The 13,049-nt window shown below is 43.7% G+C and overlaps 1 protein-coding gene across 2 annotated transcripts in view; it reads right to left on the reverse strand.

The window, feature by feature from the left end:
- sort1a (sortilin 1a) overlaps positions 1–12,762 on the reverse strand; it is a 41,442-nt gene extending 28,680 nt beyond the window's left edge. For both annotated transcript variants that reach the window (XM_036530968.1, XM_036530967.1), the window contains exon 1: positions 12,355–12,762. In XM_036530968.1, coding sequence (XP_036386861.1) covers positions 12,355–12,630 — 276 coding nt within the window. In that variant the 5' untranslated portion in view covers positions 12,631–12,762. The remainder of the gene's footprint in view (positions 1–12,354) is intronic.
- Positions 12,763–13,049: the final 287 nt, after the last annotated feature.

Raw genomic sequence — 13,049 nt, forward strand, 5'->3', positions numbered from 1 at the left:
ATAACAATCCTCGCGCTAGTTTCTTACCCCGCTCAGACAGCACTGGACGGATGAAGACACTATTCATAAAGGTCCCATTCCATTAGATGACATTTAATGAAAATGTAATAACTCATAGAGAAGAGATCTCAATCTTTCATTCACAAACAAAACCCTTCATTTCCCCCACATGGAACCTGGGGTTCATATTAGAGAACCTCATTTCCGCAATATGAACTCTTACATTTTTTATTACCAAATATTATCTGTGTTATTTATAAGTAGGGAGGGACTACTTCTAATTAAAATTTGCACCTCACCTCTTGAGCCAATCCTGTCAAAATGGTCAAAGTTCAGCGGATAGAAAGATCATTTGTTTTGGAGCCTGGCGGAAGGCTCCCAGCTGGTCCCGTTTGCTAGGTTTGGATTAAACACACCCTTCGACATCCAGAATTCAAAGAGACCATCTGTATTTTCGATTTCCGTGAGAAGAGGGAGCGACTTATTTTCCCGCCATTCATGGGATGCAGAAAGAAGCACCCAGCGGAAAACAGCGTGGCTCTGGATGCATCTTCAGCCACTTTAACAATCCTTTCTAAGCACTTCATCTCAGGTACCTGTATGGCACCCCTCACCCACCACCACCACCACCACCACCACCACCACCACCCACCTGGCCCAACGCCCCCCCCCCCCCCCCCCCCCCTCATACTTGTCTCAATCCTTTTCAGCCTGATTGGGGAGTTAAACCGCCTCACCCAAAAACACACTGCTGAAATCAGGTTACAGTTTCACCAAAATTACTTTAGGTATTTTAGGTAGTTAAATCTACAATATGTTACAGGTAAATACCAAAATTCAACAGCAGACGGCTAATCTTACTTCAAACTTTACTTCTACGCTTTACAGGCATGGTGCAGAGGCACAGCTAAATAATGAGTGTGCCGTAAAATTCTGCTGGGATATTCAGCAGCATTTGGACTTTGGGCCCTCATCTTAGCCACTGTGATTGCAAACGTGCAGCACAAGCAAGGGACCCAATTACCTCATCCGTGTGGGATCGACAGCGCTGCCGTAGCCAATAGTCCTGTGGCTGCCTGTCAAACGTTTTCTGCGAAGTCAGATTTTCATCATCAATACGATAGCCAGGATTAAAGAAAGGAAAAATGCAGGAAAGAGTTTAACTTAAATGCTTTAATCTTGTCAGGTGATGCATATTTTCTTTCCTAATGCATATTTCTTAGAGTTCGGTGCCTTAGATGACAATGAAAAAAGGGAAGACAAAGTTGACATACTTATTTGGCTAGATAGCTACTGATTAACATCTCACAACACAGAACTAGCAAGGAACAACACAGGATACTTATTAACGTCAGGGAGAACCATCTTCTTTAATAACCAGTATATTTTGTTAATGCTATTTACCAGACATGATAAATATCCCTTCAAAGATTCAACCATTTATTACAGGCAAGAACATTTTGAAATATACACACATGACCAAGAATTATTAGATTAGCCCCTTATCTACACAATGTTATCAACATGAAGGATGGATTTGCAAGGGATTACTATATCTGAAATGGTAGCTTACATGTGACCAAGCCTTTTGTCTCCATGTTAACATGGGTAAGTAAACATTTGAAAAAAGTGACTCTGCCTGTCAGCTAGGGGATAAAGAGCAGACATTAATGGTGTATTTTGCCAAGATAAGGACCCCAGGTTTTGGAAAATCAATTCAATGAATGGGTGTTGAGGAGCTATGTAAATGTCACCCATTCAAAGCATCAGACAGCCCATATTGCACCCACAGGCAATGACAGCGAAATAACATCAGTAATTTCCATTCTTTTCTCCTCTTTAATGGATGTTCAAAAAATAAAGTTCTGAGACGCCCTGGCCCAAGAGCTACAGAATACTTACGAGGACATAACATGAGAGAAAGAGGGGACATTCCAACTAACTATAAATATCATAGCTCCCTGGAAAGCCAACGGAAAATGTGCAAAGCCCATATAAAGAACAGAAAAACAAGAAGCCTGCAATATTTTGGCAGTTATGTTCTACCACTGTGATACAGCCTTGCCAAATATCTTACCTAAAAAAAACCCTCAACCCACATGCCTTGTGTTGACATCAACCTACCTGATCCAACACCACTGCAAAGCAAAATATGCCAAGAAAAAGGCTTGGGGATCATGAAAAATAACATATTATGTAAAGTAAAGGGGTCAAAGTTATTAACACGAACAGTACTAACAAAAACTCAAAAACTAAAAAGCACCCAAACATCGCCGACCACACCAGACATTTCTAACAGATAAAGGAAGAATCTAGCATAAAAATTCCAAAATTCCAATCCCCAGCTGCCTTCTACTGGATTCCAGAACTTTCTGCTGGCAACTAAGCTGCTCTAACATACAGGCTGGAAGCCTGAGGGCTGGGTTCAGCCCTTTTTGTTTATTTTATTATGCAGTGTTAATGTACACACTTTTAGAAGTAAATTAAGCTATCACTGACAAATCCCAAAGCAGTCGACCGAGTTCGCGTGGGCAGACTGACAAGAATTATTAGGGAGAGGCAACTTCCTCCTTAGCCCTTTACCGCTCAAAAATGTTTGGTTAAGGAGTTGAGCAGAATGTATAGGTTCTCCTCTGGGAGTCTGACACAGACTGAGTGGGTCAACAAATGGTGGCAGGAGAAATGCAGCTGGAGAGGTGAGGAATTAACTAAACTTGTTAAGGGCCCATAATATACTAGAAGCCCTTAACTTTAAGTTTGTGTACAGTATATACAGTATGTATATTACAGCATATTTCTCTCACACACCCACACACACCCACACACACACACACACATACACACACATACACACACATACACACACATACACACACATACACACACATACACACACAAAGCACATGAAAAACTCAAAGCACAAAGAATGCCAGTGAAGCGCCCATTTTCCAGAGGTTCAGAGGTACTGGACTTCATGTTCTGACTGGGAGACATGTCTGGGGAATGTGAATGAGGGGAAAACCAAGCAGTTCTTCTGGGCTCAAGAATGATTAGGTTGTTCCCTCTCTCTCCCCCTGGCAGGACACCCGCTTGTTTCGTCTAGGCCCAGAACAAGGAGCCTGGAGCCTGGAGTCTGCAGCCTGGAGCTGGAGGCCTGAAGGCTGCCAAAGGCCCGTCCTGCTTGTACTCATTCACAGCACGACTTTCACACCTTTAATGCTGCAGTTTAGCAGGCGGTAACGCAGGCGAGATCTGGCTCATTCTCCAGCGGTGCTCCGCTCACACTGCAGCAGAGAGCTCAAAAAAAAAACTGAACAAAGCAAAGAAGTGAGCAGGAAGCAAGTCTGAGCGCGCTAGCACAGAGCAACTCGGAGAGACACAGAAAGACACAGGGCAGTGGGGGAAGTTAGATAATTGGACACTTTAATTGCAATACTGTTCGGTAATAAGGCAAACGCCTTGTCAACCAAAGCAGAACAGCCGTGACAAACAAAATCATCTTTTAACACAAATAAAAACTCTGAGAAAAAGTATGTGGAGGGGAAGTGAGATGGTTCTCCTTGTGCCAAATTGGAATTTCTGACTCAGCTGGTTAACCACAGAAGTATTTATTCTGTGTCCAGATCTCCTTTCCCTGGAAGTAAAGAGAAACATTGTTTCTCTTTTAACTGCTCCCCAGCCTAACTTTTTGTAGCATTCTCTGCTGGCCTAAACTAATTAGGCCACACAGTCTGCAATGAACACTGTGATAAAGATGATGGAAGCAACTGACCATCCTGCATGAAGTCGATTCTGAAACGTAACGGTGTATAAAACATTCCCTGCTGATTTGGTTTGGTTTGCTATAAAACCAATGCGCTCGGTATATAACCAAACACCATCCCTGAACATCTCATCCAGTATAAAAGGCTAAAATGTACGCAACGCAAATCCCTTGTCCAATTCCCACAAAAAAAAAAAAAAAACATTACCACAATGCACAAGAGAGGTTAGTAAAGCTCTGTTACATTGCATAACATTCATAGCTGATGACAAAAAATGGCTACCGTACAACCCTTAATTGGCAGGCTAGAACGGCATCTAAACAGAGTTAACCCAGAAGCTTTGGCCAGAGCGGTGGGAGGCGAGAGACACTCCAGCTCCCAGTCGTCACTTTTACATCACAGGGGCTCGGTTTATCCAGGTGACCTGACCGCAGAGGTCAGCCTCTGCTCGGGAGTTATTCCAGCAAATCCTCGGGTCTGAATTCACCGAACCATGTGAGCGGAGTGCGAGTATGTGGAAGATAAGGGACTGCCCTGTCAGGAGCCCAGACATGCAGAATTTCTTAGCTGCTGCATTATGTCATCTTTGTAACACTTTATAATTTATGCCCACAATCCCTCGGTTGGCAACACTTTAAGATGTTGGTATGAGGGGGTAACCGCTTTCGTAACTGCCAGGCTGGAAGGAGAGAATTACAGAGCAGTTCACAGGGCACTAACAAACTTACTCCCAGCAATTCCTTGCCGTTTGGCATTTAGGAGCTTGGTGGGGAGGGGGTTAAATCAAGCAAACATGCTTTCAAACAACCGCCCATTTAGTCCTGCTTGAACTGCCTCACCCGATTCCCGTGCGGGCACGCCCTGCACTGAACGCAGGTGAGAATCACCTTGCCGAGAGCACCAGGGGAAAAGTGCAATTTCACATGAATTTGCACTTTCCTCTGTGCTTATTGTGCACCAGGGGAGCGAGCTGCATTTACTCACAATAAGCAGATCACAAAAGCTGCTGCGTTGGAATATCCTCTGCTCTAAATCTTCTAAATTCAACAGCAGGGATTTAAAAGCACAGCCCCCCGCTCCCCCATTATTCCTGGAATCATTCTTTTTTTTCCATTTCCATTTGCTTTGTCTTCATTGCGCAAATACATGCTGGCACGTCTGAATGGAAAATGAACATTAATGTAAAATTCAGCATTCCTGAAACAGAGGGCTGCAAGGTCAATTCAGCAGACTGTAGCATAGTGCACACTTAATCACATGGGCCCTGTGCATGTAGCAGTGAATGTTTAATATCATTAACTCTACTGATGTCTTTCATTTGGATTTCACATCCAGTTCACTTGCACAAGTCTACACAAGAAGGAAATAGAATACTTGTTTTTAATTTTGGCTCATTTGGTTCCGTAACACAAAAATATGATTGTTCCAAATTTCATTTGCACTCGGCAGATGAGACTCGGCAGAAGTTATTTTGTGTGTAAATGAAAGCGTGTGCAAGGAAAACCAGACTACTGCTCATTAGATCAAGGAATGTGATCAACTTATTGAAGCGGCGCTTAACAAGCATAAACATTCAGAGACCTCTATGTCAAGGTATTTATCTCTGATTGATTTGGCCCTGCTGCCAAATCCCATTCAAAGAAATACAACCAACGACCACAGCTAATGCACAGCAAACAAAATTATTCCAAATAGGATTCAGCAAAGTCACGGCTTCTTGTGGTCTGAGAGCAGGCTCTGGTGATACCTTATTATACCTTATACCTTACCTTATTCTATCCCCTCAAATGTCCCCAACTGAACCAAGCATGAAAGCCACTTCAGAGGTGCCTTTCAGCTGGCATATGGCACAGGTGACTCAAGTCTACATCCAATTAAATGGTCCCATTATGTTATTAAGTTAAGAGTGGGAATTAAAAGCAGAAACCTGTGCATCTCCTGTGGGCACAACTGCCTTGCTGTTTATTTTGCCAGGTTGCTCTGTGCATGTCACATAGTGACTGGTGAAGTCTTGCATGCAGCCATAGCATTCTGGTTTGAGAAAAGCTGGAGATCAGGGCAGGAGGGCAGAGGACAAACCAATGCAAATGTTCAAACTTTTTTTTTTTTACTTTTTTGCAAACGTTGGTGCATTAGTAAAGATTTTAGAGGAAAGCAAGCGCCCCCCAAAATATCTGAATTAATGTTCTCCCTGCCGTGGCAGAGTTGTGTCTGTGGGTCAAGTGACTGACTAGTTTACATTCCAGAGGGCAGATTTGCGGAGGCGGTTCTGAGGGCCTTATCTGATGCTCGGCGGGAACATAACACATAAATGAGCTCCATTGTCCTTGCCAGCGCAGACGCGCTCGCCCTTTATCTGCACGCTGCCTAGATTGGAACACCGAAATCAATCCCATGAATAACTTATGAATAATATTTTGAGGTGTGTCAATGGTGACCGGTGTGGTAATCAATCACCCTCTGGTCCTGTCTGGTCTGACCAAAGGGGGAGTGGGTTTATTCTAAGGGCATGGAATGCAGGGCTTTGACTATGACCCTAACTGCACTATCCCTCACTTCCTCCAAGATTCCGGAACATTCTCATAAGCCAGAAGGAGCCCTTGGCTCCACTCTTTACTTCCAGGGAAAGGAGATCTGGACACAGAATAAATACTTCTGTGGTTAACCAGCTGAGTCAGAAATTCCAATTTGGCACAAGGAGAACCATCTCACTTCCCCTCCACGTACTTTTTCTCAGAGTTTTTATTTGTGTTAAAAGATGATTTTGTTTGTCACGGCTGTTCTGCTTTGGTTGACACGGTGTTTGCCTTATTACCGAACAGTATTGCAATTAAAGTATCCAATTATCTAACCTCCCCCACTGCCCTGTGTCTTCCTGTGTCTCTCCCAGTTGCTCTGTGCTAGAGTGCTCTGTAGAAGAGCATGAGCTTCCAGCTTAACTACTGCACTGTACCTTAAATCCGCTCACAATATTAACAGTCCCTACCCAATCTACAGGTTTCACAAACCCTGCTCCTTATTGCTTGGTACTCTCTCGGACTAACTGGTTCATACAATAGCCATTCCTTTAAATCTTGGTTTTGAGAGGTAGAAACAGGACAGTCTTTTATGTCAGTTCAAAATGCCACTCAATATTCCTTTGTCTACAATGTCTGACATCTTCCCTGTCATTCTTAAAAAAAATGATTCACCAAGCCTTCTCAGTCACCTAACATCTTGATCTCGCATTCAATTATTTAAAATTTGTAACTGCACACCAACCAACATGGGGAAGTAGTTGTGCATGTCTGGAAATTGAGAAGCTAGCAAATAAAGCTTTTGTATAGATCTGCACAGCAATGCAAGTTCCATCATGTGCAAAGTCTGAACTAATGATTTCCCCAGGTGGCTGTCAGAAAACTAGTATTACTGGTGCCCACCCATCAGGTGTCTGCCCTGTCACAGAGCAACCAGGAAGGAAACTTACTCCTGTCAGCCTCTTTCTTTTCCTCTGGGGCAGAGGCAAGCCTGAGGTGATGTGTATTGATTGGGATTGTGTACACACAAAAACTGTGCTGATCTTAACTTTGCCTTGTGTACTTTGGGCTGAGGCACATGGTTATCAGAAGGAAAGCACGATGTGTAACCTGGTGAAGTGGCAGAATGTGCAACCTAAGGAAAAAATAATTATTGGGTGATTAATAAAAATGGTTGCAGAAGCCCTTGAAGAAGTTCTGAGCACATCTTAAGAAAAAGCTATTACGTTGTCCGAGGTAACAGCAAATGTAGAGTATGTCAATAAGACTGTAAAAAAGCCGCTGTGGCTCTCAGGAGTAATCACTTGTTAGAGCTATGGGGAAATCGGTCTCTTCAAAGGCTGGCCTAGACTAATGCACCAATCACAGAGACCAACAGAAGGAGCACTTGAACTTCTGCTCTTGATAAAGTAACATTGTGATGGGATACAAATTAATTGCACTACACACTCCAACAGTGCAGTCTTTGCCTTCACAATACATAAAATGTAGCCTAGGTTTAAAAGGTCAGGGGACCTGACTTTTTAGAAATGCTGCCAATATTGCTATATCGACCAATACACTTGTGTTGCAGAAACAGACAACCTTCAGCAATTTTGTTTTAGTAAAAAAATCTTCTTTCATTACAGCATTGCATGAATTCTGAAATCTTCTTTTTACCTCCATTCTGAAGATATTTCTTCTTAACATTAGAAAATAAATCCTGAACTTGAGAAACACAGATCTTATTAGGACATGAAATCTTATTAAGGAATGAAAAACTAGGAAAATATATCCTACTGCTGCACTCCTCCTAAGATAAATAACCATAACGAGAAAATGTTTTTTTTCAGCGTGCGGGCGGCTTCCATCCTGGTTATGACTGCTGCAGAATGCCATTTCTGACATTCCTGCTGTTTCGCGCACCAATGGAAGAAGCATTCGGTCGAGGTCTTGCCAAAGCACCCTGACAATACCTAATCGCTCCCTTATGTCTGAGCCTACTCCAAAATCCCACCAGCGAAAGGATGACAGAAAGCAGACACCAGCTAATGAAGACAAATGTATTCTGTCCATCATCAGTCAAGCCCAGAGAAAAAAAACGTAAAATTATGTCCGCCACGTTGTAACCAAATTCACACAAGTGTTGCTCTATTAGCACGACACGTTAAACGGAGCACATGGCGGTAACCCGATCAAGCTGCTATTCAGAATGTCATTTCCATCCCATCGCGATGGATGAACGCTTCACCTTTCTCGACGGCACTCCTCTCTCAGCTATGGAGCTCCAGGAATGGTCCCCAAAAATGGGTCAACAAGCGAACCTATTGTTCTTCTGGGCTTCCCCTTTTGGAATCAGGGGGTGGGGGGCAGGGGAATGACACCATGCTACAGTGCACTGGGGCGCTACACGAGAGCAGCTCTTGTCTTTGAACCACATGACCCCATCCAAAGATCCACACGTCATCTGGGTTTGAGGCACTTCTCTCATTGGCAGCCGCGCGGCTTTTATTTATTTATTTATTTATTTTGTAACAATCGATTCCCAGGTGGAGAGAATGAGCTTATAATCGACATGTCAGCAGCCACTGGTATCAGCTAATAGTAGGCTTTAAATACAACTGACGTAACCCTCTCTCCCCATGGTTTCTGAAATGCCCTAGGAGTGAACTCATCACAGATGTACATCAAGACGGTACCCTCACTATTACTTTGTAAGCCAGTACATTCAGCTTCAGAAATGACTCCCATTTCAGGCCAGCTCCGAGCATGTATTCACACCCCGTATCTCCTTCATCCAGCAGGATCCAAGATGCTGACATTATCAGGAGCAGCATTAACTTTCGCAGTTGAATATACACTGTGGGTGGCGGTGTCACCTGTGGCTGCCTATTTGCTAAAGCAATCAGAATCCAACCGAGGGGACACGAACTACAGCGATCCCATTCACAATATGATGAATGCCAAACACCATCAGGATCAGTCAGGCTGCATTAATGTTTTCGTCCCTGCATCTGAACGCACAGTTACATGAAGGAAATACCATCTGAAGACTCTCTAGAGGGAAAAATGGTGAATAATAAGAGGGTTTCTGAAAATGCAGTGGCATTAGAAGCGAGTGAGACAGTGGAGAGGTTATGGACGGAATATCAACACAGGAATTGACGCGACCGCAGTCTAAATGAAGAAGCCTTTGATCCACCACATCAAGTTTCTCTCACACACTCGGTGTCCATTAAATTCATACATGTACTTGCCAGAGACAGTGGATGAATGTGAATTCATTTGACTGAAATACAGACTTTAAAGCAATGCATTAAATACATGCCACAGAGCTGCACTGTGAGAGAGAAGCAATGGACACTCGAAACACAGCTAATCTAAGACATACAGACACAAGTCAAAGTCCATTTTAGGAGGCATAATCTCATGTAACATGATAGAGCCACCAATCTGTAGATATGGTGCTGATCTCCAACTACTCAGGTGCACATCCAAAATTTTGGAGTGTGGGGGGTCCTCACCTGGATTAACCCCCAAGAGAAGGGGGCTCAGTACTTCACCAGAACAACGCAGATAAAAATAGTTATCTGCCTTGCTTCTATTGACAGCGACTTCAGCGATATTAATGTACGCCATAAAAAACGCAAAAGGTCAGCAAGGCTGCATTTTATATGACCAAGTTTGACAGGCCCAAATGGTTCTAAAAAAGCGGAGAAGAGGTCAGTGCCCTTTTACAGCGGCTCTGACCTTTAAGCTTGTTTTGAAAGGACTGGCTAGTTTCCTTTCTCACTAGAACAGACATGGGCCCAGCATGGGGGCACTGACATCACAAATACTGCAGCTGCTCTCCTGAGACACGGACTGCAATCACAATTAGATCAAGCTTTAACCTTGAAGAGAGTATGAACAGATATTATACACCACCTTTTTACAACTGCAGAATTGCATTCATATTTACGCTGCAGGACAACTGATGAAGATGGTTTGTATGAACACATTCCAGAAATCGAAGATTTGGTGTCAACTATACGTGCACTTTTTTTTCCCCCTCATGACATTTTCCTGATGTTTTTCCATTACATTACATTACATTATTGGCATTTAGCAGACACTCTTACCCAGAGAGACTAACATCAGTTACAATGTTATCCATTTACACCGCTGGATAATTAATGAGGCAATTTGGGGTTAGGTACCTTGCCCAAGGGTACAACAGCAGTGCCCCAGCAAGGAATCAAACCAGCAAATTTTTGGTCACGAGTCCTGCTCCGTAACCACAATGCTACACCGCCGCCCCATTTTCAGAGGACTCCACTGCATTTTTGAACAGCTTTCAGCCAGATCTGTAAGCATATGAGGAACAGCTCTTGACTTGTAGAACTCTCCCCACACTTAAGTGCTACTTTGAAAGCTGCTGTAGACACAGACACAGAACAGCAACATGAGAAGCGCCAAACTTCACAAACCGGGTGGGTGGGCAAACCTCTCATCTCCCATCTGGAGACCCAGACAGCAACATTAAAAGTGCAACCCGTGAAGTTCTCTCACTGGTGGAGAAGCAGGGGCGCAGAACGGGTGGCTCTCTCAGCTGCCCCTTCCCCAAGCCTGGCATGGGACAGGCCATCTTGTTCCTAACAGGAACCCCGTTCCAGGTGCTCCATATTTCACAACATCACGACCTGTGCAATCCTGACCTACTTCCCACCCCAACCACACACACAGATTCGAAACACGGGGGCCCCCAGGCGTTCCAGGAAACTCAGACTGGAGACGCTGGAGGAAGGCTCAACTACTGCATGGCTCTGACACTGCAACTGACCTCTGGGTTCATGAGGTAAAAAAGATCCAACTCACTAGAAATATGCTGAACATACCACTTCCTCTAAATTTAAAATGGACTGTGGAGGATGTTTAAGGAGAAACAGTTGTTGGCATTAACCTTCTGCTGCTTCAGTGCAATCTGCTGCGTGGCCCAGCGTTCAGAGCACCGCTAATGGACAGATGATAAAACGCGACCTCCTCTATCCATCACAAACGCATTACGAGAAACAAGAGATCACTTTCTTGGCAGTCTATGGGGCCATGCAACTGAATTAAAGACAATAAAAGGACCATACAGCCACGGCGCTATGCGGGTTTGCTGTTCTTCAGATATTGTAGATATTAACAACAAGAAAATAACATTAACTGCTTGAAATAGAAATTCACTCCCTGTTTCACAAAAGGGTTCAAAGTTTTGAATTCTACTCCACCTACTGCGGGACAACGTTGGGAGAGAAAGCCATCAGAAGAACCTTACGGTATCCTTATGGTACATCAACTTATGCAGCTGCATAACCGTCGAGCGCGTACAGCTTCTGTTCCGTTACCGTGGAACCTCCGTTACCGGGGATGCAAAACTTAACATCAATAAAGCTGCGCGGTCTTGAGTTAAGTACCAGTTTTATCACTGACCTCATCGGGTCGAGCGCTTGTTGATTCTTTTGCTCAATTACCTGTTTACCGGTCGTGGCTGTTTGCAGAAGAGCTCTCATCCATAGGTAATGAGTCAGTGGTGCATACCAAAAGGGCAAAGCAACCCATTCTGCGCTAACAAGGTATTAAATTGTAGAAAACACCAAAATAAATAACACTGCGGTGTGTAATTGAGGAGTTAAATGAACTACGAAGTACGTCATTGTTTTCATTCAATACAACTGAGAGGTGCCAGAAATGAACAAGCAACATAAGTCGCAGAGCAGGAACTTGAAAACCCATCGTCTAATATGATGTGGGGTTATTTGCAAAACCACCAAATGATTTAGTTAAAGCAAGTTAGCAACCTAAAGCACGTCCTTTGCTCAACAACAACAAAAACTCACTCTTGCACGTGATCTGCAATTAAATTCAATCACAAATTGCTGCACAATGTATAGGTTTAGGCTTGTCCTAAATCTGTAAATGCTAAAGAGGAACTATTTTATATGATTTTCCAAGCTGTATATTGATGTATAGTAACTGTACACTAACTGCAATTTTGGGCACTGGAAATGCCACGGCATATGACATTGGAAAGACGAGTCTGTAGGAAGAGCGGCCGTAATGGTACTTACTGTGTGTGTGTTGTTGGTTAGCCTCGAATCATATCCATGAAGAGCTTTGCATGCGTCTCCTCCGGGATCGGCGCTTCTCCTGTTAACTTTGTGGTGTCCTTCTGAGACGTGCAACTTCTCCGGCGATCTCTCTTTGATATTACGGACACTACTTAATTTTGGGTTCTTCACAAATATTTGTTGTGCATTGCCCGTGAGACTCGCGCGCTCTTGAAAATCTGAAGCAAGCACTAAAGGGAACACTAAAACTATAGCGCAGCAGTGCAAGAGACTCATTTTATTGTGCGTCGTCGGTTCACTGCAATGCTAAATGTCCATAAACGAATCCCTTTTTGTTGCTCACTACAACGCGTCCCCTGGCGACACAATCACACATTCCGCTCCCTTAGCACCGAGCGGTATAATCATGCTCACCAAATGCAGAGCAAAGTCGTTTAGAGGGGGTGCGCCTCTTCAAACCGCCTTGATTTCCAGCACGGAAAAACTATTGGCTGTGTTTATGTTTTGTGCCATTTCATTGGCTTTCTGCAGCATCTATCAAATGCAAATTGTCTACCATGACCAAGTAAGAGCCGTGGGATTTCGTTTTTTTATTTCATTTGTGGACGCCCGTTGTTGTTTCTAGAACAACCACGCCTTCTGGCAAACCATCTCCGAAGCAGTGATTGGCTGCAGCTCAGCTGATTTTTCTGATT

This window comes from Megalops cyprinoides, chromosome 6 (assembly GCF_013368585.1).
Source record: "Megalops cyprinoides isolate fMegCyp1 chromosome 6, fMegCyp1.pri, whole genome shotgun sequence".
NCBI classification, from domain to species: Eukaryota; Metazoa; Chordata; class Actinopteri; order Elopiformes; family Megalopidae; genus Megalops; species Megalops cyprinoides.